Source organism: Euleptes europaea, chromosome 3 (assembly GCF_029931775.1).
Source record: "Euleptes europaea isolate rEulEur1 chromosome 3, rEulEur1.hap1, whole genome shotgun sequence".
Taxonomy (NCBI): domain Eukaryota; kingdom Metazoa; phylum Chordata; class Lepidosauria; order Squamata; family Sphaerodactylidae; genus Euleptes; species Euleptes europaea.
In genome coordinates, this window is record NC_079314.1 from 31,852,429 (window position 1) to 31,878,329 (window position 25,901).

General features: G+C 46.1%; 1 protein-coding gene across 1 annotated transcript; it reads right to left on the reverse strand.

Annotated features, from left to right (window-relative positions):
- Positions 1–280: 280 nt before the first annotated feature.
- PTP4A2 (protein tyrosine phosphatase 4A2) lies at positions 281–25,768 on the reverse strand. The gene is made up of 5 exons (XM_056846990.1): positions 25,419–25,768; positions 17,558–17,650; positions 10,615–10,745; positions 3,164–3,238; positions 281–710 (listed from the first exon to the last, which is right to left on the reverse strand). The coding sequence occupies exons 1-5, from the start codon at positions 25,512–25,514 to the stop codon at positions 602–604; spliced, it is 504 nt and encodes a 167-aa protein (XP_056702968.1). The 5' UTR covers positions 25,515–25,768; the 3' UTR covers positions 281–601.
- Between the last annotated feature and the right edge of the window lie 133 nt (positions 25,769–25,901).

A 25,901-nucleotide genomic window follows, 5' to 3' on the forward strand; every position in this document is an offset into this window, starting at 1 on the left:
TAAAAGGACTTCAACCCAGAATGTTGGGAAGCCTAACTACCATAAACATCCTGTCAGCTGCAAACTGGACGTACAAACTCCGCTATTACTACACGCATCCAATTGCGCTTAAGGCCGCTGACAGCTCACGTACAGCTACAAAGACACCACTTCAATTCTACCTGCCAGCACGAGGAAAGCAAACAACCATTAAAAATCCAAAACTAATCCCCATACCAGGACCTATCTGAGGGATGCTGTTTCATCCCAAGATTATGAGATACGCACAACCTTGATACTCTTGTTTTTCTTGAGACATAAAATTGATTTTATTAGGGGGGTTTTTTCCTCCAAAAAGTTAAAAATACAGAAGGTTCAAAGAACTCTTTCTCTTGGCAGATGATTAGACTGCGACATGAGAAGACAATCCTTCACTGAAATGTTTCGTTTCAATTTTATTTTTTTTATCACAATCATCATCATTAGGACAACAGCTGAGGAGCACCGACCCCACTGCCACGGCGAAGATGTCGTTCAATTCCAGAGTTACATTTTCAGGTTCCACAAGTCCGGAAGGACAGCCACGACGGCATCAAGACGACTTCACGGAGGGCCTCCCCTTCTACTGCACGATGCAGTGGCCGTTGGCATCTCTGAAGCGTAATCGCATCTTCGGCCGGTATTTCTCAAGGTAAAGCAGCTGTTTGGAATTGAAAGCTCCCCTCCTCTTCCTGAAACAGAAACGCAGCCAAGGTTTTAGATCTTATGGCGCAGTTAGGATTTAATGGTTTTAGCCCCTTCCCCGCCCCCCGCCCCCCGTGTCAATGTTCTGGGAGCTTCAGTGATCATTGTCCAGTGCCCTGTATCTATAGACATATACAACACTCAAATCCAAGCCACATTTCTGCACCATGAAGGTTTTACCATCTTCACAAGAACACAAAAGCAGAACCTTTTTTGTTCGGGGCCGCTGCTCGTCTCCAAGAGAATGATAACTCAGTAGAGAGAAAAGCCAGGGCCTAGATCTGCATCCTTTGAACCAGTCCCCCACCTCCATCAATCTTTGCAGCCTCAAAAGACTGACACAGACTGGCAAACAAGCAGCTTATTGCCCTGCCCTTCTGGAAGTGATGCTAATGCATAACAAATGTTTAAATGTGACTAATTTTGTCCACAATTAATACAATACAATTGAAAGCATTTTCAATTTCTATTCAAACACACTTGTTTACTACAAAATTTGTGCTTTCCTTTTTCATCTTTTATTTTTTCTTACTTCTCAGATGGCAAACTGAGGGCCAGGATAGTTGTAGTGGTTAGAGCACCAGACTAGGATTTGAGAGACCCAAGTTCAAATCCCTGCTCTGCCATGGAAGCTTGCTGGGTGGCCTTTGGTCAGTCACACACTCAGCCTAACCGACCTTAGAGGGTTGTCATGAGGATAAAATAGAGGAGAGGAGAATGATGTAAGCTGCTTTAGGCTCCCACTGGAGAGACAGGTGGAGCGTGCGCGCATGCGTTTGTGTGTGTGTGAAGTGACGTCAAGTCACAGCTGACTTATGGCAAACCCTTGGGGTTTTCAAGGCAAGAGACATCCAAAGGTGGTTTGCCATTGCCTGCCTCTGTGTGGGCTGAGAGAGTTCTGAGAGAACTGTGACTGGCCCAAGGTCACCCAGCAGGCTTCATGTGCAGGAGTGGGGAATCGAACTCAGTTCTCCAGATTAGAGATTAGGTGAAGTATAAATGAAGTAAGTAAAATGTTTGTGGCCAATCTGTCAACGTGCAGGACACACAGATGGGAGAGTCAAAGTTCAAATCCCTGCTTTATGATGAAGCTCACTAGGTAACCTGGGAGAACAGTCACACTCTGGAGACTGGGTGCGCCAACCTGTGTTCCTTTGAGGGAAGGCAGGATTTTAAGTGTATATGTAAATAATATTATGGAGGCTAAAGCATGTGGAGAAAAGTATCTAGAGAAATTAAAATAAAAGCACATTGTAGCCTACCTCTTCTGTTAAAAAGCAGGACAACTGGGGGCTATCAGGAAAGGGTAGCCCAGCGTGTCTTGAATCATTTGGAAAGGCTGCTTTCTCCCAGCTGAGCCAGAGAGTGGAATAGCCCCAGAGCTCAACAGAAACAAGACACCACAGGGCGGCCACAGGTACTTTTGGTTCAGAAGGAATGCAGCAGCACTGACTCAAGAAATCTATTTCAGATACTCTGAGGCTGAATTGGATTTATACGATAAGTGTAGAGAATATGCAGATGAATAAATTGCTGTCAACTCAAATATTAATAGTACCTTTCCTTTTTGTCTATAAACTGTATGTTAGGTAGACTAGCCTGATCTCGTCAGATCTCAGAAGCTAAGCAGGGTCAGCCCCGGTTAGTATTTGGATGGGAGACCACCAAGGAATACCAGGGTTGCTGTGCAGAGGAAGGCACTGGCAAACCACCTCTGTTAGTCTCTTGCCATGAAAACCCCAAAAGGGGTCGCCATAAGTCGGCTGCGACTTGACGGCACTTTACACACACACATAAATATGTATTGTTTAGAAAGATTGGCTAACAGGCTTGATAAACAGTGTTAGTATACTAATATAATATAATATTGCGGCATAAGGTAGCTAGATTTTATGCAGGTTTGAGTATAAATGTATGTATTTCAGTTATGTTGAAGACTTAATCACTTTCAAGATCTATTGTTTAAGAGAAGATATTACAGAATGTCCTACCTCAGCTCCAGTGCAGAAGTTGGCGAGGATCTTGTTATAGATAAGGAGTAATGATTATGTATGGGGAGTGTATGTTTTATGTTTGTACGTATGTTTTATGTTGTTATAAAAAATCAATTAAAAAAGGAACAAGACACCACAGAGAGGCCACAGGTACTTTTGATTCAGAAGGAATGCAGCAGCTTCCCAATAAGGGAAAAAAAGGGGGGGGTTCTTCGCTTCTCTCTAGACTGGAGCATGCCTGCATGAGCGTCTGTCTCTCACAAGCAAGTTAGAAGCCGGGCCCGCCTTTTCACCCGAGGCATCCCTCACAGGCCCAGCAAGGCTGTGAGGAAAACAGCAGCAGCTACTCAAGACTCGGAGAATAGCTAAATTAAGAGAAGTCTAGAGAGAGAAGGGGCAGTGTGCGGGGTGGGGTGGCGGGGTGGACACCAGTCCCCTTCACTTACTGCCTGATAAACTGCACAGCATCCTCGTACTTCATTCCACATTCAATGAGAGCAAGGGCGACCAGAACTGGGGCTCTGGAAGAAAAAAGAAAAGTCAGCACTGGCTTAAATTTGAGTCGGTCGAACCCTCAAAATCACAGTTCCCACCACTGCAGATGTCAGCCCACTCTGGGTTCTTTCCCCTGCTGAGTGACACTGATGCTGCTAGCCCTGTGTGTGGCGCCAAACCAAAAGCCTTTCTGGGTGCCCAGCACAGAGCAGCATTACTGTGTTTTTTGCACAGGAAGGTCTCAGTTAAGTATAACAGAAGTGAGCCCACTGGCAGCCAATGAGCTTGTTAGCCATTTAACTGAGATACCAGGAAGGAGGAGGAGGAGGAGAGTTGGTTTTTATATGCCAACTTTCTCCGCCACTTAAGGAAGACTCAAACCGGCTTACAATCACCTTCCCTTCCCCACAACAGACACCCTGGGAGATAGGTGGGGCTGAGAGAGAGCTGTGACTAGCCCAAGGTCACCCAGCTGGCTTCGTGTGTAGGAGTGGGGAAACAAAACTGGTTCACCAGATTAGCCTCCTCCGCTCATGTGGAAGAGTGGGGAATCAAACCCAATTCTCCAGATCAGAGTCCACCGCTCCTAACTACCGCTCTTAGGCACTACACCATGCTGGATTTGAGGTTTGTGTATTGTATAGGCAGGTACACTTTTGACTCCCATTAAACTACCACTATTTAGTTGATTTGCAGATTTTGAAAGAAACATTAACTTGGGGGATTAAAATACTGATTATTGGGGAACCAAACCTGGTTCTCCAGGTCAGAGCCCACCACTCCAAACCACTGCTCTTAACCACTACACCCCACCCCACCTGGGAGTGTGCCTGGACAAGGAGGCAGAACCAGGCTCTGCCTCCCGTGTTGCGCACCTTAGCCCTTGGGAGGGTTTTACCCCTGCAGAGACTCATGATCCTGCTCCTCTCAACAGCTAGCCGTATCTGGCCTGCTCAACCTCTCCAACCAGCTTGTCAAGCCCCTGGGCTCTTCTTCCCCACGCACCTACTGCAAATTAATTAAGCCTTCCCTGATTTAATCACAAATTTTAACCAAGTAACTGTTTTAAATTTCCATCCGTTTTGAAGACGAAGGCACGCATAGGTGGTACGCACATGCCAACAGGCATCGTCTTGGCAAAGGTGTTCCCCTCTTCCGTGAGAGGAAGGATTTGTCTAAAATGCCACCTGTGTTCTTTTGTAAATATTTAGGTTTCTTATTTGAAAAAAACTTAGCAAGCCTGCAAGCAAACAAGGCAGCGACAGCCCCCCCGCACCAGGAAGTAGTATTCAGTGGTATACAATCTCTGAACATGGAGGTTCCATTTAGCCATCATACTGATAAAACCACTGACAGATCACTTCCTCATATACTTGCCTAATCTCATTTTATTACAGGTGAATGCAAAGCTTAAGTTTACACTTAAAAACTTTTGCCCAACATCCAAAGCTATTATGACAGCATCACATTAAATGTACCCTCTGAAATATCTAGAAACTAAACATTTAATTTAGTCAATCTTTTCTAGGAATACTTTTGACTTAACGATGCAGCCCATTTCTATTATTTGCTTCTCAGAAAAATTAACTTCTATTGGGGGAAAATGCTGTAAAGCTAATTTTTCCTTCCATATTTCTAATACAACCTTCTCTATAATGCAGTCCATTTCAAGCATCGAGCAAACGATCAGTTCTCATTTTCTTGCTGCTGCAACCTCTTCTCCCAATTCTAGATGACCCAACATTTAGCAGGTTCTAAATAAATGAGAGCTTAATTTCCTTGATTCCAGCCTAGTCTCTTCCAGTTAGCTCCGCTGGGATTGAAGCAGAGGTGGACAAAAGGAAGATCCCAATCTAAGACATCACCCAGGACTCAGACACCCTCCTTGCCCTGTGTCCTCTGGCTTAAACAGAAGCTTCAGGTCTGCGGGGGCCCAGAAGGATCCCACTCATGTGAGTGCTGCCCCCACCTCTATGGCAAGCCATCTTGTCAGCTGCAGCAGCCACTCCTCATTGGTAAGTAAGAAGGCTATCGCTATACTGTGTTGGTCGATATTATATGCCATTAAAGGTTTTGAATTTGAAAAAAGTAAGAAGGCTAACAAAGTCTTGTTTAAAAATGGTGAGGGGGGGAATCTCTCACCCTCGGTGGTGTTCACCTGTAAAAGGATAGCATTAAATGACCAAGTCTTCAGGTGGCTCATTTAGGAGATGATGCTAGAATCCCTGAGGTGTAGTAACTCAGATATAATTTGTGCTTCTGTAGGCCAGTATCCCAGCGAATTACATACACAGTGCCGCAGGTAGTTGCAACCGGCTCTGCCCTCTGGGAGAAGCCTTATTTTGCAACTGGTGAAGCAGCAGCAGCAGCGTTGGTTTTTATATGCCGACTTTCTCTACCACTTAAGGCAGAATCAAACCGGCTTGCAATCCCCTTCCCCTCCCCACAACAGACACCCTGTGAGGTAGGTGTGGCTGAGAGAGCTCTTGTGACTAGCCCAAGGCCACCCGGCTAGCTTCGTGTGTAGGAGTGGGGAAACCAACCCAGTTCACCAGATTAGCCTCTGCTGCTCATGTGGAGGAGTGGGGAATCAAACCTGGTTCTCCAGATCAGAGTCTACCGCTCCAAACCACCACTCTTAACCACTACACCACGTTGGCTCTCACCACGCTGGTGGTACCTGAAGCTTTGGATAAAGAGAAACAGAACTCTCAAATCTGAAGACAACCCACCCTTAGTCACAGCAATTACAATCCCAGTTGTTTCTATTACCTTGCCAGGCCTCCTGCTGTTTATGTAGGTGGTAGCAGTGGCCAGAGGTGCCTTTCACCAGTTGTGGCTCGTGAACCAGCGTGGCCTTTCCTGGGAAAAGATCTTGCCACTGTGGAGCATACCTTGGTAACATTAGACTACTGCAATGCACCATGCATGTAGTTGCCCTTGAGGAGTATTTGGAAGCTACAGTTGGTACAGGATGCTGCAGCCAGAATTATGAATGGAGGGGGTCATAGGGACCACATCTCTTCAATCTTGTCTCATCTACACTGGCTCTCCATTAGTTTCTGGGCCCATTTCAAGGCACTGGCATTGACCTTTAAAGCTTGGGACCAATATACCTTAAGGACCACCTCCTCCCATATGAACCTAAGTGACCACAGTGGGGGCTCGATAGGTGGCACTCCGAGAAAGGGCCTTCTCGTTTGTGGCACCAAAATTATGGAATTCCCTCCCGAGAGAACTGTCTGTCCCGCTCTCTTACTGTTTTCTGCCAGCAGGCAAAGACTTATTGGTTTCATCTGGCCTCCCTCACTAACCCTCCTCCCATGTATGCATTTTAATTGCTTTTAATTGTTTTTATATTATTTAAGAGCTTGTTTTAATATTTGATTGTTTGCCACCTTGGGGAGCCTAAGCTTGGTGGAAAGGTGGCATTAAAATGTTTCAATAAAATAAATAAATATTTGCCTCTGACATAACAGTGCCTTTAGTCCCCGTATCATCTCCTGTTTAATCTCCATAGTGTGGTGTCAAGTAAAAAAACCCAGTTTTCAGTTAAGCTGATACAAGATGACATTCTAAGCGCTTTTTTTCATCTGCCCTGAATCTACTACTGATCAACCTCAAGCTTTAGTATTCTTGCCCATGATACATCATAGACACACACTCATAATTGCAAAGAAAAATGACAAACAGGACTGGAGTGACAGCAGTAATTATAAGGACCATGAAAAAAGGTTCTTGAGAGGTAATAGTAATTGAATGCCTTGGTCCCAGCCTGGTGGAACTTTCTGTCTAATGAGACCCGGGCCCTGCGGGACTTAGCTCAGGGCCTGTAAGACAGGGATGTTCTGCCAGCCATATGGCTGAGGGCAGCAACAGTTACCGTATTGTCCGGCGTATAAGACGACTTTTTAACCCAGGAAAATCTTCTTAAAAGTCGGGGGTCATCTTATACGCCGGGTGTCGTCTTATAGGGCGGGTGCTGAAACCTCCGAGCCGGACTGGAGAATCTGCCTGGGGAGCCGCCTCCGCTCTGTCCATGTCCACTGGAGGAGGGAGGGGAGGCAAGCCCGGCGAGGGCGCTTGCTGCTCGGCTGGGAGTCGGAGCCAGGCACGCCGGGGCGCATGGAGGGAAGCGCTCGGCCGCGCTCCGCCGGCGGCGCAAGGCAGGCAGGCAGGCGGCTGGCTGGCCGGGGCGGCCGCTCTCCCCGCGTCCTTCTCCGCCTCCTGCCCACCCGCTCCGGCATCGCGACTGCAGCTGCGCCGCGCTCCAGCCCAGACTGAGGCTGGTTCAGGGCTGAGCGAATGCAGGCGGGCGGGCTGCGCGCTCCTCCTCCTCCTCGGCCCCCCCTGCCTCCCTGCCTCCCTCCCCGCCTGCAAGTTGGTGTGTCTGGCTCCGCTCTTGCAGCGCGGCCAAGAATGTGACCAACTCCCCAGGCGGGGCTCTTCCAGGAACAGGCGCCGCCTCCCCCCGGCCCGGCTCCCGGCCCTTGTGCAAAAGGCGAGCGAAGGGGGGCGGCAGGGGAGTGCGCGAGGGGGGGGCCTCGGCTGCAGAGGAGTATATCCCAAACTCTATATTTTAACTGGAAAAGCTGGGGGTCGTCTTATACGCCCAGTCGTCTTATACGCCGGACAATACGGTACATAGATCAGCTGGCCTCCCCTCTTTTTCCTTCTTCCCTCCATCCTTCTCAGTTGGGTCTTTCTCCTTCTTTTATTCCTTTTTCTCTTTCATCCCTTCCCTAACTTTCCTCTTCCCATTTCCCTATGTACTATTTGGGCCTGTGATCTGTCATAGGTTTGTTGTCCCCACTTGCTTGTTATCATCTTCAGACCATTCTCATCTATAAAAGACAGTCCACCTATATAAGGTGGCTATTTAGTATAAGGCACCATCTGTAAACTATAAACCGGGATTTTATAATATTAGACTGGAATTATGCTTTTAAGTGTATGTGATATATTGTATGTACTGACTGTTGGAAGCCATTGTGGGCCCAGCTTTGCTGGGAAAGGTGCGGGGTACAAACCAAATAAAATTTGAAAAATTTAAAAATAATGAACAAGAAGTCAGGGAAGGAGTATGGCAACTCCACAGTCTATTTTAAAACACTTCCTCCTTGCTAATAACACTACTAGTCACAGCTCTTAGAGCTCTCTCAGCCCCACCTACCTCACAGGGTGTCTGTTGTGGGGAGGGGAAGGGAAGGTGATTGTAAGCAGGTTTGATTCTTCCTTAAGTGTTAGAGAAAGTTGGCATGCAAAAACCAACTCTTCTTCTTCTTCTTCAACAGTCTGAATACCATTCCAGGGTACAGTGATGCAAGCTGCCCCAAAGTCCCCAATGGATTTGTTCATATTGCCTAAGATTAGTGGACAAACAAGGCTGTGCCTATCTTCAGGGCAGTGGCTTAGTCAGTCAAATACAAAGATTTGCCTATCTAGTGAATCAGCATCTATTATAATTAATAAATTTACCATTGATAAATGTTATATACTGAACTGCATAATGCATGTCAATATTCCATATACTTAAATATGCAATGTCATCTACCGACAGCTTGAGGGGTGCAGGAGGAAGGCCCCAAGATTACATTTTGCCCCGAGTCACCTCTGCAACCCTAGTAGCGTTAGACACATTTTTCAATTCCATGTTAATCAACACAGACCCATTTGCCACACAGGCTCCACACCAGGGGTCCCCAACCCTTTTGAGCTTACAGGCACCCCTGGAATTCTGACATAGCGTAGTCGGCACACCTACAAAATGGCAGCCACAGGAGGCGGAGCCAATCACAAAATGGCTGCCACAGCTTACTTTCAGTCACACAGTGAAGATCCTTTTGCTGCGGTGGCAGCTGCTATCAAAGCAAAACATTTTCCAAAATTTGCAAACCCATTCAAATCTCAAATGGTCAATCAGAAGCCTAGCTGGGAAAAGCCTCATCTCCCCCCCCCCCATTTTCTAAGAGCAGGTGGCAGGCACCAGGAAGTGTGTTAGAGAATGTCATAGCGCCCATGGGCACCACGCTCCACACTCACAGCACTGTTGTGGATGAGAATTCCCAAAACACATTTCAACATGTGCTGAAAGGGAAGGAAGTCTATCCTTTTTACCACTTTGTAATTAACCTTACTGAAAGAGGGTTGCTAAAAGAGGGTTCCCCAACATGTACTCATCAAGTGTCTTTGGAAAGTGGGTGGGGCCAGTTGGAGCTTTTTTCCAGAAAAGCTTAGGATTAACTGTGCAGATTTTAAAAAATGTTTTGGCAGCAGCTGCCACCAAAGCACAAGGATTTGCCCTGTGAGACAGAAGGTGTGTATATACAAGAAAGTATATTATTAAAACAGTACGTTCAATTAAAATGTCATCCTGTGAAGAACAGCTTCTGCCTGAAATGCTGAAGAATTACTATTAGAGTTATGCATAACATCACTCCCTGGCTCCACCTCCCAAGGCAGCCATTTTGTGATTGCACCTTCCGCTGCGTGTCAGAATTCTACAGGTGCCCACAGGCTCAAAAAGGCTAGGGACCCCTGCTTTAAAGGGATATTGTACTATGTTCAACACACATCCCAAGGTTCATACCCTATATACTCGTGTATAAGCTGACCCGCGTATAAGCCGAGGTGCCTAATTTCACCCCCAAAATGGGGAAAAATTAGGCACCCGCGTATAAGCCGAGGGTCGGCTTATACAACCCCCGGGTCGCCCTCCCGCCAAGCCTCCCGGGCCCTCCAGACCCACACCTGGGGGTGAGGGGGAAGAGCCCCTGAACCCCCTACTTACCGAAAGAGGCGGCGATCAGCTGGCGGTGGCGGCCCCCCCTCAGCGTGCAGGAGGCTGCGCAGGCCGCTCCTGGCCCGAGGGAAGCGTGCTGGAGGCAGCGGCGGCGCCCCCCCCCCCCCCGGCACGCAGGCCACTCGTGCAGGCTGCTCCTGGGCCAGGGAAGCGCGCTGGAGGCAGCGGCAGCAGCAAGTTCCCCCCCTCCCTCCACCTACCGTATTGACCCACGTATAAGCCGAGTTGGGATTTTTCAACCCTTTTGGGGGGCTGAAAAACTCAGCTTATACGCGAGTATATACGGTAATCAGCCTGAAGTTGGACCCAATTATTCACAACTCCCTTGCAAAGCTTACCAATATAGTAAGGGGGCAATACCTGATCCAGTATGAACGAATCGAAGTTACTAGGCTTTTCACAATTGAGTTTCAGTTTTAGAAACGATTTCCGTTAACACGCCTTTTAACTCTGGGGCCGACATACACAATTGACGATCAACTTTCTGGCAGACAGGCAAACGTGTCACTACACAGCTACACCACACAATCGTATCGGCATATCCAACGGAAACAAACTGGGCCACAAACCTGAAATTATTTCCTGAGCCACGAAGCTTACCTTCCCAGCCCTGCAACACAGTGTACAGCCACACAACAGCCAGGTTCCTCACGAAATTTGGTTTTCAACAGGTTGAGCCAGTCGTCCACAATCTCGCCAGGGGGCGGGGCTCCATCATCAAACGGCCAGTCCTATGGAGAGCAGGGAATATATTACTTCCCCATAATAATTCTATCTGTGAATCAGTTTAATAATATTACCACATACATACCTGGGGGAGGACACAAAAATAGGAAAAATATGCCCTCCGTTTTTCAGACACTTTGGAACGCCTGATGCTTTGAAGCGTACAATTTTTGTAGCCTGCACTTAATTGTGCAGTTTTAATATACTGTTTTAATGTTGATTTTATATGTATGTTATTTTAAACTGCCTTAAGTGATATTTATCACTCAATTGGCTGTTAAATTTTCAAATAAGCTCCATGAAATGTGAGCAGGTGAATTAAACCAATTAGGTGGGAGTGTGAAATTGCTGTTCTGATTTAGTGGAAGCCATACCTTCCAAACACTGGACCTGGAGGAAAAACTGAACATACTTTCAAAATACCATTACGAGTTTTTAATCGTTAGTTCATATCTTATTGGTGCAGTGTCTGGCAGGGTGGTTATATCTGAACTCCACAAAACTCTTCATGAAGCATAACGGCGAACCACAAACTCAGCTCAAGGTATATTAGAAACGTAATTATCTCTAATATGTTTCAGGCAGCAGCAAAACCCACGTTACCATGTATTCCTTAGTAACTGATAACTCACAACTCTTAATCACGTTGTTTTCCCCATGAAATAGAATGACTGTCTAGTCTTCCAGAGAGCTTCAAGACAAATACAGGGTTTAGTCCTGGTTCTTTCACATCCTAGACCAACACACTGCTACCTGTATCCCTTTGATTTACGTTCCAGGAGGCTGGTTTACTTCCTTATTCTGAGGTTCAAGTGGGGTAACTCCCATGTATAACTCTGAGCTCACTGGATCATAAGACAGGATACAACCGGGCATTATCAGTTTAGGGGGAAAAAAGCTCGGCATTTACAACACCAATTAAGTTTAAAACCGGGCTGAGCGTGTGAAAGGAATCCTGCGTGCTTTGTCAAATGGACAACAGTTTTCTCCTTATAAAGGCCAACATTTTAAGTTTAAAGATTTTTAGAAAGCAATGTAAAGCATTACTATTCAGACCGGCGTCTAGTGATTTTAGCATGGCCCACACTATTTAATTTTCATAAGAGAATGAAGCTATTTAAAATCTGGCAAGTAATGTTTTCATGTTTATGGAAACTGCCATCTCTGACAACATCAATGCTTTATTTTTATAGTTTTAATCCATTTAGAGCTCTGCTTAATTAGCCAGATTAGTAATCCAATTACATCAATGCCCTAGCTACCAGAACCTCATGAAAAAGTGAGATAATGGCAGATTCCTCCCTGAAACATGCCATTTTCCAAACCGTAGTTTCATGGTTGTCAGTACTGATCATTGTGAATGTGAGCTATGATTATGTGTGGAGAGATAATTGCACCCCATCTTCGTGATCCCACCTTAGAACTCCAACTGTGATCGGGAGTAACCAATAGCAATTGGCTTCATTCACTGATTTGTGCAGCAAGATCTCTATACAAAGCTTCCTTGCCATCAGCATTTGGCACACAGGATTGGATTATACTCCAACGGGCCGCGTTCTGGTGGTGGTTTAATTTTTTTATTGGCTGATTATGCCACAGAGGTGTTTTTATATTTTGATGTTGGTACTTACATACCTCTCTGTACTTGGATTTGTGGGACTGTGTCAAGACAGTGGAATATGCTTTAAGCAAACTGGAAACTGAAAAAGTTATTATCAGACCGAGTGAATCCTCCCTTGGATAGCACGGAGGCTGTTGCCAGTTCTAATTCCTAAACACGACTATAGCTGGAGGTCACCCTGCCAGTGTGACCTGCTTTCTTACATGCTAAGTTAACTATCTCAGTTTCTGCTGCTGTGACCTGGGCATGCTGGGTTGGGTTTCATTCCCCTCTTCTTTCTTCCACGTCCGTGACCTGGGCATGGCCTGCTCATTGCAAGGAAGGGGATAAGCATGGAAGTGACAGAACCTGTCACACTAAAGTAAATTCAGTGTGATATTATGGTTACATAGCATCTTAGGATCCAGGAAACCCAGGTTTGAATCCCTGCTCTGCCATGGAAGCTTGCTGGGTGACCTTGGGCCAGTCACATGCTCTCACCCTAACCTACCACCCAGGTAGGTTGTTGTGAGGATTAAATGGGAGAGGAGAAGGACATAAGCCACTTTGAATCCTCACGGGGGAGAAAAGCAGGGTATGAATGAAGTAAATAAAATGCAAATGCAGCCTCCAAGGTTATGAAAGCAGTGGGTGGGGCCAAGAGAGCATCTGTGGTTAGACTGGATGCAACAGCTATTGCTGATCTTCCACAAGATATTCCATTTGTTGATTCAGATAATGGAGGTTTGCTATATTGTACTATCCGAGTCAACTGCCCCTCTCAAACTTAAAATATCTTTCCGCCCCCCGCCCCTCTTTGCAATGTCAATGCATGTCACTGAGAGCCACAGTGGTACAATGGATACAGTGCTGGACCAGAATCTGGGAGACCTAGGTTCAAATCCCCACTCCGCCACAAAATGTACTGGATGTCTTGGGTCAGTCACCCCCTTTCAGCCCAACCTACCTCACAAGATTGCTGTGAAGATTAAGTTGAGAGCCATGTATGCTGCCCTAAGTGTCTTTGAGGGAAGATGGGACAACAACATACCAGATAGATAACCACAGAGGGGGGGGGGAAGCAAACCCTTGCCCCAAGGAACTTGCTGCCTAGAAGTTCACTAATGCAGTTCAATAATGAGCAACTGAGAAAGGGAAAGGGTGAGCGTAACATGAGCAACATAATCAAACATTGCATGTTTAAGATGCGTTCTGGTAGACAGGTTCAGCCAAAGAAAGCATGAAAAGGAAGGATTTGAAGGGAGAAAGCCACAGCACAGGAATTTTGAGCAGACATTCCAGGTAGAACAAAAGGATCTTGAATGTTCTTTTAAAGAGGAGAAAACTCAGGAGTGGCTGAGGGTGAAAGAAATCTGAGAAGCCAAAGTAACAGAAAAAGGCATGTCAGAAAACGAGGGAAAGCAGCATGGATCTTCCTTTGGGATGCCCAGCACAAGCCATCATGGGCTGAAAGAGAGCAGCAACAACACAGCTCTTCCGGCCAAGACGGCTCTCGCACAGGCCACGTTATCAGCACGAGGTTGTCATCCGTTGATCACAGTTTCCCAGAATAGACCTCGAGCCCCACAATAAGACGACCGGAACTCACGCTGCAAAGCCCTGTGTTTTTTCACAGGCTGACAGCTACACAAGTCTGCCGCTACGGCTTGCCAGAAACAGAGGCCAGCTCCCTGAGCCCTCCAAACCTCGGATGAAGGGAAGTACGAAAAACCCCACATCCAGAAACTGCTGCTTAAAACATTCCCGCTGGCATAGATTTAATGCGGTTCAGTCACCTGACCAGCTGGTGCTCTCTACTCTTTTCACAAGCCAGCCGGGGCAAAGGGGAGGGGCTGTGGCTCAGCGGTAGAGAGTCTGTTTGGCATGCAGAAGGTCCCAGGTTCAATTCCCAGCACCTCCAGTTAAAAGGGACTAGGCAAGTAGGTGATGTGAAAGACCTCTCTCTGCCTGAGACCCTGGAGAGCCGCTGCCAGTCTGAGTAGACAATACCGACTTTGATGGGCCAAGGGTCTGATTCAGTATAAGGCAGCTTCATGTGTGTTCATGTGAAGGAATTAGGGTAGCCTGAAAGACTAGCTCTGCAGCCAAACCACCCTGACAGCAGCAAGAAGACTAGAGGCTGCTGTCGCTGCTGTGATTGTGCTTGTGAGCTTGCTACTGCTCAGCACCCGCCAACAATTTATACAGCCTGGACCAATCCTGGTTCCTGAAGCTGTCAATGCACGAGAGTCCTGTTGATGTTGCTGGGCAAAAGAAGAAAATTCAACCTTGTCTTTCCTACATATTGCATCAAGCAAGGCAGGCAATTCAGGGAGAGCTATTTTTAAGAGCGGCCACACGAACCTGCGATGATGTAACAGTTGGCGTGAACTCTGATGCCTATATTATCCTGCCCCACCCCTGGCTTTCTCCTGCCTTTAATCTCTTTATTGCACATGCTTGTTTACCAACACTGCCAGTCCAAACAGGCTATGTCCAGTTTTGCTACCTTGCTTTACCCTCTACCAGGGCAGAAGGAGAGAGACAACCGTCTCCCCCCACCCACCCACACCTCTACTGGCAAAGTTAATTTGTGTGCATGAAAAGATTTTAATGCGACAATGGATACCTTTTGTTTTCCAACGCTCACAGGATTTCCCCTGTCTTAATATTTAACCTACGTAAGGGAAGGATAAGGCTATGGTTTGGAGAGTGTCCCACTGTGCTGCTCCTGTAGTCAGGACTCTGACATAGTGGGAAGTTTCATTGAATACGCGAAGCTGCCTTATACCAAATCAGACCCTTGGTCCATCAAAGTCAGTATTGTCTACTCAGACGGGCAGCAGCTCTCCAGGGTCTCAGGCAGGGGTCTTTCACATCACCTACCTGCCTGGTCCCTTTAACTGGCGATACCGGGGATTTAACCTGGGACCTTCTGCATGCCAAGCAGATGCTCTACCATTGAGGCACGACCCCTCTGAGTGGCAAAAGCAAAATAGGGAGTCTTTTTTTTTTTTTTTGCAGAAAAGCCAGTTTAGGGGGGGCGGTTCAGCCTGTCAAGCCGTTACAAGTGATCAGTTTCTAGCAACCACACCAAATGCATCCCCTCCTATGAACCATTCACTTGTCCAACTCACTGGTTAACTGGCCTGCCAGTCATCCAAGAACTTAAAAAGATGGGTAGGAAAGGTGGTGAGAGGCCCGTGGTGGCCTCTCCAGAGTCCACTAGAGGCTTGTCCCAGAAAATTTAATGCCAGCCATTGCTCCCTCTGCTAATGCAAGCAAAGCAAGTCTGGATCGACGGCTGTCCAAGGACACGTTCACATGAGAAGCTGCTTAAAACCAAACCTGAGTTTTAATTCCAGTAATTGATCCCGCTGAGAGAGGAGATAGCGACCCTTCAAAATGAGAGCTTAAGCGGTTGCTCTTGCGAATATTACCAAACAGCCTGTTCCAGGACTATTCAAACGACTTCTTCCTTTAGAGGTCAAATCAGGGGACACCACCACACATCGCTGAACATCTGGACTGGCGCAAGCCATTCTGGTGCCTGAGGCAGAAGAGCCAGCTGCCACAGCAGCATCCCCCCCCCCCGCTCAAGCTCTGGAATTAACTTAGTTTTGCTCTAGCCATGACACAGCTCAGCTCTGCTGAATTCCACTCACCTGTGTGACCAGCAGCTGACCTTGGGAAGTCATCCCAGGGGCAACCTGCACATGCCCTTCTTGCCTACCACTGACCTGCTGCCCCCTCAACAAAATCACCTCCCCTCTCATTGAAGATGAGAAGACTGAGAGGGGATATGATAACCATCTTCAAGTACTTGAAGGGCTGTCATAGAGGATGGGGCTGAATTATTTTCTATTGTCCCAGAAGGTCGGACTAGAACCAACGGGTTGAAATTAAATCAGAAGAGTTTCCGGCTAGACATTAGGAAGAATTTTCTAACAGTAAGAGCGGTTCCTCAGTGGAACAGGCTTCCTCGAAAGGTGGTAAACTCTCCTTCCCTGGAGGTTTTTAAGAAGAGGTTAGATGGCCATCTGTCAGCAATGCTGATTCTATAACCTTAGGCAGATGATGAGAGGGAAGACATCTTGGCCATCTTCTGGGCATGTAGTGGGGGTCACTGGGGGGAGGAGGTAGTTGTGAATTTCCTGCATTGTGCAGGGGGTTGGACTAGATGACCTGGTGGTCCTTTCCAACTCTATGATTCTATGATCACTCCCTGAGGTAGCAGGGACTGGCACTTAGGGTGGCCTTGCCTTGTTCTTTCTGGCCAGGAAAAGTGGCTGCTATTCCCCAGCAGCTATGCATGCGTACACACTCTCGTGGAAATACACTAACTAACCTGGCTTTAAAGAGCTACTTGGCAGGGTGAGCAAAGAGGATGGTGGTTGGGTAAATCCTCATCTGATTATCTCAACACATGCAAAATCCCATCTTAAAAAACGCCCCATCTTTGGTCCCTCACGCCTCTCCAGGGGTTCAGCCACAACTTTATTTATTACAGCCAAAGGCCAGCGTAAAATATAAAATATACAACTTATGATAAAATTGTACAGCTCCCACTTACAGCATCTCGTCCGTACTAATTAATCTGATGGCTTGCCCATAAGGTCTTTGTTCTTCATAAATCCCTTCCGTTTCCAGCAAACATAAGACCAAAATTTTGCTATGTAATATAAAATATAAGTCACCCTATCTTCCAGTAGATATTCTACCAAGAAGGCCTCAGAGGTGTAAGAGTGTACAAATCGAGATAGGAGGGGAATAATTAAATGATTTCTGGCATCATCATAATGTTCACAATGGAGCAAAATATGTGCTAGCGTCTCCACCGTTATGGAACAATAACATTTGCGTGTCTCTCTTGAGCAATGAAGAAACCTTCCTGAAAGTACTGCAGATGGAAGGGCATCAAATCGGGCCCTAGAAAAGGCCCATCTTAATGTTGGGGAAGTAACTGAGGTTAGATAAGGGGCATTCAGCCACAACTTGCATTCCACATTCTCTTTAACTTCAACATTCTGCTGGCTACAAGCTGTTCAATAACCTAGAATTAGAGTCAATCCTGCACAGGTGCTTCATCAGTCCACAGCTTCAGATCAGCCCCCAAGGTGCCATGTCATTATGAAGCAACAACACCAATCAGAGAAAAACACAAACGTATTCTGTCCTTCATGGTATTTCCTGCTCAGAGCCTGAAAAGGTACTCACTAGAACTTGGATTCCTTCTTTTTCAACGGGTGCTTTATCATAGGTAGCATCACAGACCCGCACCAAGGTTGTCACTCCATATTTCTTCAATTCCTTTGAAAACAAATAAAAGGAAAAATTAAAAATATAGGTATATATCCCACCTTCCAACTCAGAAAGGGTCCTCAAAGCACAGCTCACAAGACAAGATACAGCAAGCGTAAGTTAAACAGAAGCACAGTATACAACCCATAATTAAATATGGATGGGAGCACTGATTAAACCAGCAATGAGTACTACAACAAACCAAGCAGCTTCCTGAGAGTATAACACAATGTCTAGAAGAAAGTGCCCCACACATGCCTCTTGGAAAGTTATTCCACAACTGGGAATGCCGCTCCCGAGAGGGTTATGTCCCCAAACTTTTAGAAAACGAGGGCATTCGGTGTAGGGCCTCAGAACATTACATCAGAGAACAGGCAGTCGCCTATGGGAGCAGGCAAGACCTGAGATTTCACTTTACCCATAACTGATGGCCAGCGGCCTGCAGGACAGCCTGCTGTAGCAGCAAGTTAAAGGACTGCCCCTTTCTAAAAACCAACTGGTGCTCATGCTTCTGCTGTCCAGGAACAGCAGTGAGCAGAGAATGCCGAAGGGCTGGACAGTAAAAGGGAAGACTGCCAAAAAAGATGAATGACAGGCACAGAATGGCATAGCTACATGCTTCGGGTGGGCGCTACTCACTGCCATGGGAGGAAAACCTTGGTATTTTGCCTTGGGTGCCAAAAGTAACATACTTTTTTTTTAATATAAATTTTATTGGTTTTTATAATAGAAATTTTCCATAACAATCAAGAACATATAAATATTACACAGAAAAAGAAAAAACAAGGGAAATTTCTCAGACTTCCCCACCACCTCTATCCGCCTCTTAATAAAGTATTGTTATCCCAACGTGGTATGTTCTGATCTTAATTATTCTTAAACCCATTTAAAATTCATTTAACTTTCATATAACATACTCTGTTAATATAAATGGTTATAGCTCTTAATATTAAAAGTGTCATCTAGATCAGATTGAAAAATATGCTTGCATTTTTCCCAGTTTTAACTCATGTTCACAATATTTCATCCAAGCCTCCCATTCCCCCATAAATTGAGCATTGTCTTTTTGGTTTAAAGTAGCTGTAAGTTTTGCCATTTCCACCAGTTCAAACATTTTCATAATCCAGTCTTTTTTCCCAGGAATATCTGCCCCTTTCCATTTTGCTGCATAAAGCAGTCTTGCTGCTGTTGTAGCATAAATCAAGAAATTTCTTTGCATTGACAAGTCATCAGGTATCATACTTAATAGCATCATTTCTGGTGTTTTGGGTATATTTTTTTGTAGTATCAGTCTTAGTTCATTGTAAATCATATCCCAAAAATCTTTAGCTTTGTCACAGGTCCACCACATATGGTAAAAGGAACCAACTTCCTTATTACATTTCCAACATTTAGGGAACGTCATTTTGTAAATCCTTGCAATTTTCTTGGGTGTTAAATGCCATCTATACATCATTTTGTAGATGTTTTCTCGAACTGACTGGGCATTTATTCCTTTCAGGTCTTTTGACCATAGTCTTTCCCATTTATTTAAAGCAATATCATGTCCCACATTTTGAGCCCAATCAATCATTGTTGGTTTAATTGTCTCCTGCCCACAGTATATTGTTAAAAGAAGATTATACATTTTAGATCTCAGTTTAGTATCATTGTCTAGTAACAACTTATGAAAAGGCGATTTCTCTTTAGAAAATCCATTTTTCAAGTCTTCTGTAAAAACTGATTTAATCTGACAATATTGAAGCCATTGTAAATCTTCTTTAAGTAACTGAAAGTCTTTTAGTGAGCATTTTTTCCCTTCCCAGTTGATTAAATCCTGGTAGATAATAAATTTATCCGGTCTAAGTGGGCATAATGTCAACATTTCTTGGGGTGATATCCACGTCGGTGTTGCTGGTTCAAAAATATGTTTATATCTCATCCAAGTACGAAGTAGAGCGGACCTGATTATATGATTACGAAATGATGCATGTATCTTAATTTTATCGTACCATAGATAGCCATGCCATCCACTTATGTTGTTGAAACCTTCAAGATCTAAGAGACGTACATTAGATAAGTTCATCCAGTCTTTTAGCCATATTAAGGCTGCTGCTTCAGCGTAAAGCTGAAAATTAGGTAACGCTAAACCTCCTCTAGTTTTAAGATCCACCAAATATTTATAAGCAATCCTCGGTTTTTTCCCTCGCCAGATGAAATTTAATATATCTTTTCTCCAGGTGTCAAAGTATTTGACATGTGATATTATAGGTAAATTTTGGAATAAGAAGAGTATCCTTGATAAAATGTTCATTTGGACTGTTGATATACGTCCCAATAGTGATAGATTTTTATTTGACCAAATGATCATATCAGTTTTTATTTTACTCCATAATTTAAAATAATTGTTGTTTATCAATTCTTTATTCTTCGCAGAGATCCAGATTTCCAAATATTTGACTTTGTTAACTTTCTCCCAACCTGCATATGAAATAAATTTCTGTTGTTGTGTTTCTGGTAAATTCTTGAATATCGTCTTTGTCTTTTCTTGATTAACTTTAAATCCCGATACTTTTCCAAAGTCGTCCAGGGTCTCCAATAATATCTTCATTGATTGTGTTGGGTTTTCTAAAATTAACAAGAGGTCATCCGCGAATGCTCTCAATTTGAATTCATGTTTTTTGATTTTCAATCCGCGAATGCTCTCCATATTCCTTAACTTACAACATAGTGTTTCCAGCACCAACAAAAATAGTAACGGAGATAGAGGACAACCTTGTCTAGTTCCTTTCTTAATTGAACAGTTATCAGACATTGATTCATTAACCAAAATTTTTGCCTGTTGGGATGTATATATGGCCGATATACCTCTCAAGAAAAAGTAACATACTTTATTCTAATAGTGTTATCTGGTTTGTCCTTAAATCTGCCTTGTTTTTGTTGGTAAGGCTTATGGTATGCATTGCTGTATTTTTATAATGCTGGTCAAATGACCGTAATAAATGAAGTGATAGGGTTGAACATTATTCTGGGGGGGGGGGGGATGGGAGCAAAGCAGCCATAACAGCAAGACAGGGATAAATTCACCCTCCCTAGCTGGTTTGTATGCAGAATATAGGCTTTAGGGCAAAACCACCAGGAACTGTTCCCATGCAGGCAACAGTATGATTGGTGGACAGGCCCACATATCAGAAAAGAGAACCATAACGCAGATACCTATCACCATTTCATTTTCATTAACTTTACTGCCACCCTTGATGCCATGTACTGACCTTATTCTAAAACATTTTTACTCTGAAACGGCTACCCTTGAGGATAAGGAAATATTCAAACCTTTCCAGCCATGAAGATCTGAACCTTCTCTTTAACAAGACTGAAGCTGGGATTCTGTGGGCCTTGGGAGCTACAGAAATCCTCTCCCTGGCCTCGTATGCCATCTTTAACATGCTTTCCAAGCACTTGCATGCTAGGACCTGTACAGCACACCAAAGACATATTGGGGGGGAGGCAGGGAACGAGTGATGACTGACTAGAAACAGGTGAATCCAAACAATAACGGTTTGGGTTTTGTTTATAGGTGAGAACCTTCACACCGGTCCCAAAGAAAGAGTTTCCGTCTAGACACTAGGAAGAATTTTCTAACAGAGTGGTTCCTCAGTGGAACAGGCTTCCTCAGGAGGTGGTAAGCTCTCCTTCCCTGGAGGTTTTTAAGCAGGGGCTAGATGGCCATCTGTCAGCAATGCTGATTCTATGACCTTAAGCAGATGATAAAAGGGAGGGCACTTTGGCCATCTTCTGGGTATGGAATAGAGGTCACTTGGGGGCGTGGGGGGAGGTAATTGTAAATTTCCTGCATTGTGCAGGGGATTGGACTAGGTGACCCTGGTGGTTCCTTCCAACTCTATGATTCTATGAAAGGGCAATGCTCAAGCTACTGCAAGGTCCATTGAAGGGCTTATGTTGTTTTCAATGACAAAGGGAACTTTGACTCTTGAAAGCTTACACCCTAGAAATTATATTGGCCTTTAAGATGCTACTCGACTCGAATCTTGCTCTTCTATTGCAGTCCAGCATGGCTACCCACCTTAAGTTGCCTTCACTGTTATCTGTAACTATGTGGCAGAAGCCCCATTCAATAGGTTTAATTGTGCAGTACACACACACACCATAAGACAAGGCAGTATGCCAGCATATCCTCTCCTGCTGGGCATGCCTGCTGCAATGGTTTGAAAAACTTAGTTTAGTAAGTACCAATAAAAAAAAAGGAAAGAAAGTTACTTTTGTGGCTCCGAATTAGTTTTAATAAGACCTCTCAAAATTACACTGATTTTTCTAGTGTATTACAGTGTGGTTTCTCAATATTACTTCCAAAGCCATGTTCCTGGGGAAGAAAATGGACTGATGAGAGCATGAAGTAGCATAAAGGAAACCACGTTAAGAATTCATCTAAATGTGCCTTCCCCTTTAAGGCCAAATATTGAGTATCCCAAGAATGGTTCAGACAGGCAATGCAGAGCAGCAAAGTTAGAACCACCACCCTGCCGCCGCCTCCTTTAAAAAGGAAGCACATGACTGCCTGGCAGAAACAGCCCTGAGACATTTCTGGTTTAAAGGACAGCCTTGTTCTCTAGCTTCCTAGTAATGTACTATAAGTAGTTTACTACTGGGGGTAAGCAAACATTATCCCCAGATGGGTGGCAGAACTTGGAAAGTTCTCTGTACTTTCCCCTCCAGTAGGATTATCAGCTTAATTTTAAGATCTCTTGATTTACTTTAAACATACATACTGCCAACCAAGGCTGTTCTACATATTTATGGCCTGACCCTGGAGAATTCCAGGATGGGTAGTCCAGTCCAAATTAACAAATCATTTCTGGAACTGGCAGCTAGACAGAAAATCCCTCAATGACCAGAAGTTTCACCAATAAGCAGCAGCTCTATCTGGAGCAGAGGACAAGTCATAAGATCAACAAAAGGAGAGGAGGGAATGTAAGCAGGGCTTTCGGTTCAGCAACAGCCTTTTGGTAGTCAACCAACACAGAGATTGAAAATCTAGCTCCATTAATTTCAATGTTGAAAAGGAATGAGTTGTTTTATCATCATGGAACAGTTAAGTAACTACCCCAGTTTTTCTGAACACCAGCAGTTCCACTTAAGAGAAGTTAAAATTCTTACCCTGAAATATGTGCTTGATCTGCAAACATATACTTAAAAGTCTGAAATGTATACGATGCCAGAAACAGAGTTACCGTATATACTCGCGTATAAGCCGAGTTTTTCAGCCCCAAAAATGGGCTGAAAAAGCCGGCCTCGGCTTATACGCGGGTCAATACGGGGGGGAGGAGGGAGGAGGGAGGGGGGAAACTTACCGCCGCCGCCGCCGGGCCCGTGCCGCTTCCTGCCGCCGGGAGCGGCCTGGGGAAGCCTCCTGCAGCCGCAGGAAGGCTGCCCCGGCCCCCCCGGCCCCCGCCGCCATTTTTCCCGGGCGGGAGGGGCCTTGGGCAGCCATCCTGCGGCTGCAGGAGGCTGCCCAAGGCCCGCCCTGCCCCCGTCGCCATTTGTTTCGGGCGGGAGGGGCCTTGGGCAGCCTCCTGCAGCCGCAGGATGGCTGCCCAAGGCCCCCCCTGCCCCCGCCGCCATTTTTCCCGGGCGGGAGGGGCCTTGGGCAGCCTCCTGCAGCCGCAGGATAGCTGCCCCGGCCCTTCCCACCCCCATTTTTCCCGGGCGGGAGGGGCCTTGGGCAGCCTCCTGCAGCCGCAGGATAGCTGCCCGGCCCTTCCCACCCCCGCCGCCATTTTTCCCGGGCGGGAGGGGCCTTGGGCAGCCATCCTGCGGCTGCAGGAGGCTGCCCAAGGCCCCCCCCGCCCCCGCCGCCATTTTTTTCGGACGGGAGGGGCCTTGGGCAGCCTCCTGCAGCCGCAGGATGGCTGCCCAAAGCCCCCCCTGCCCCCGCTGCCATTTTTCCCGGGCGGGAGGGGCCTTGGGCAGCCTCCTGCAGCCGCAGGATGGCTGCCCCGGCCCTTCCCGCCCCCCGCCGCCATTTTTCCCGGGCGGGAGGGGCCTGGGGCAGCTTCCTGCAGCCGCAGGAAGGCTGCTCCGGGTCCCCCTGGGCCTCGCCGCCGCTTCCTCCCGCCGGGAGCGGCCTGGGGCAGCCTCCTGCAGCCGTAGGAAGGCTGCCCAGGCCCCCCCGGGCCGCGCCGCCGCCGGACCCTCGCCGCTGGAGAGCCCTGTCAGGTAAGCCTGCGGGGGGGGGAGGGGTTATAAGCCGACCCTCGGTTTATACACGGGTGCCTAATTTTTCCCCATTTTTGGGGAGAAATTAGGCACCTCGGCTTATACGCGGGTCGGCTTATACATGGGTATATACGGTACTGTTCCTTAGAGTAGTATTCCAAATATGCTTGTCCTTGAAGCTGGAAGAGGTGGAATACATGGCCAGCCTTTCAAGGGAACACACTAGGGCAGTGATGATCAGGGGCTCTGGAGCCACACGTCACTTGTGGCTCTTTTGACAACTTCTCTCCAATGTGGCACCTGCCCTATATTGCAGGAAAGTGGGCAAGGCCACTGCCCAGTAGGGCTTGGAGCTGGTAGATAGTTTCCACCTTGAACTACTGGAGTGACTGGAAGATAGGTAAGCTGCAAGCCTCCTCAAAGTGTGGGCCTTGTGCCAGAGATGGAGGCCCATCCTCTCCAACACCACCACTCTGCAGCCTCCACGCTCTCAACCAAGCACCTGGACCGCTGTCGGGAAGACAGCAAGCTGGCTGAGAAGTGAATAAAGCCAACACGCAGCAGCCACATAGAAAAATAGCAAGCTGGCCACAGTGGGGCAGAGGATATTTTCCCCCCTTTTCTCCACAGCAAGTTTGCTCTCCTCTGGGCACTGTGGGAATCTCACTTTCTCACCTAAGCTACTGTGCCTGATGTTGAGAGACTGAGAAGGCCAAAAGGCCCTTTCCCTCACTCCAGATTAACAAGGGCTAGCTAAGGTCTTGCAGTATTGGGGAGGAAGAACTCTACCTTCTCAGAGTTACTATAGTAATTTGAAAGGTTAAAGGTAGTCTCCTGTGCAAGCACCAGGTCATTACTGACCCACGGGATGATGTTACATCACGTTTACTACTAGGCAGACTATGTTTACCGGGTGGTTTGCCATTGCCTTTCCCAGTCATCTACACTTTACCCCCAGCAAGCTGGGTAACTCAATTTTACCGACCTCAGAAGGACAGAAGGTTGAGTCAACCTTGAGACATCTACCTGAAACCGACTTCCATTGGGATCGAACTCAGGTCATGAGCAGAGCTTTGACTGCAGTGTTGCAGCTTACCACTCTGCACCACAGGGCTCTATTAATTTTTTTAAAAATTAAAGGTTAGTTTTATATTTAATATTAACAGCTGTATCGTATATTACTCTATGCACGTCTTTGGTGGGGTGGTTGTATACACAGAAGTCACGTGGTTCTTTTGGTGGAGAAAAATAACAGGTAGGCCAAGAAAATGCATGGGGATTTAAAACACTGCAAGATTTACATCAGGTTCCTTAGGGCACCCTCTGTTCACCAGGTCTGCTGGTCCTCTTCATGGCACTGCACGAAATGACAACTTGCACTACAACACACCCATGCGCAGAGATGGGGAAAGATTAACAGTGTTGTACAAACTGCCATTCCTGCTGCTTTATCTTTTTCTTTGCCCTCAAGCAATCTCCAGGGCTCCTGACAACACAATCTGACAGTAATTGAACTAGGGAAAGCTGAAGCTTTAGGGTGTTCCAGACATTACTGTCTTCTTACCTCTGTGAATTTGTTGAGGGTTGCGTTGGTTGGGTTGTGGGTAATCAGGAAGCGCATACTCTCATAAGTAATCTCCACTGGAGCAGGACGGTTCATAGTGGCAAAAAAAAGTGTGTGTTGAGGCAAAAAAAAAGTTCAAACCTTGCAACGTTTCACAGCAGAAAACATTTAAAAAAAATCACTAAAGTGTCCAGAATTGATCAGAGCTTTCCTTGTTTACTTTGTTCTTCAAGAGAATTCTTCACTTCAAGAAAAGCAGGTTTTGCTTTAGCATCAGCTGGAACTCACAACTTCACCCTCAAACACCACAGGTGGCGTTCCTCCAGACTCTGCAGTCTCCTACTACATGCAAAAAAGCAGCCTTTACTACATTTAGGCACTGGTGAGGCACAAAGAAAATGCTAGGGTAGGTCTTTTCTCCACTTGGGCTCGGCCAGGTTTCTCTTTCCTAGAGACACTAAGAGGAAGAGGTTTCCAATGTGC

Bases quoted from the DNA above. Each gene is read 5' to 3' on its own strand.
- PTP4A2 (XM_056846990.1), bottom strand. From the start codon at position 25,514: ATGAACCGTCCTGCTCCAGTGGAGATTACTTATGAGAGTATGCGCTTC. The intron at 10,746-17,557 runs GTGAGTACCTTT...TGCTCTCCATAG, and splicing joins AAGAAGGAATCCAAGTTCTA to GACTGGCCGTTTGATGATGG. The intron at 3,239-10,614 runs GTAAGCTTCGTG...TTTTTCTTCCAG, and splicing joins TGTGTTGCAGGGCTGGGAAG to AGCCCCAGTTCTGGTCGCCC.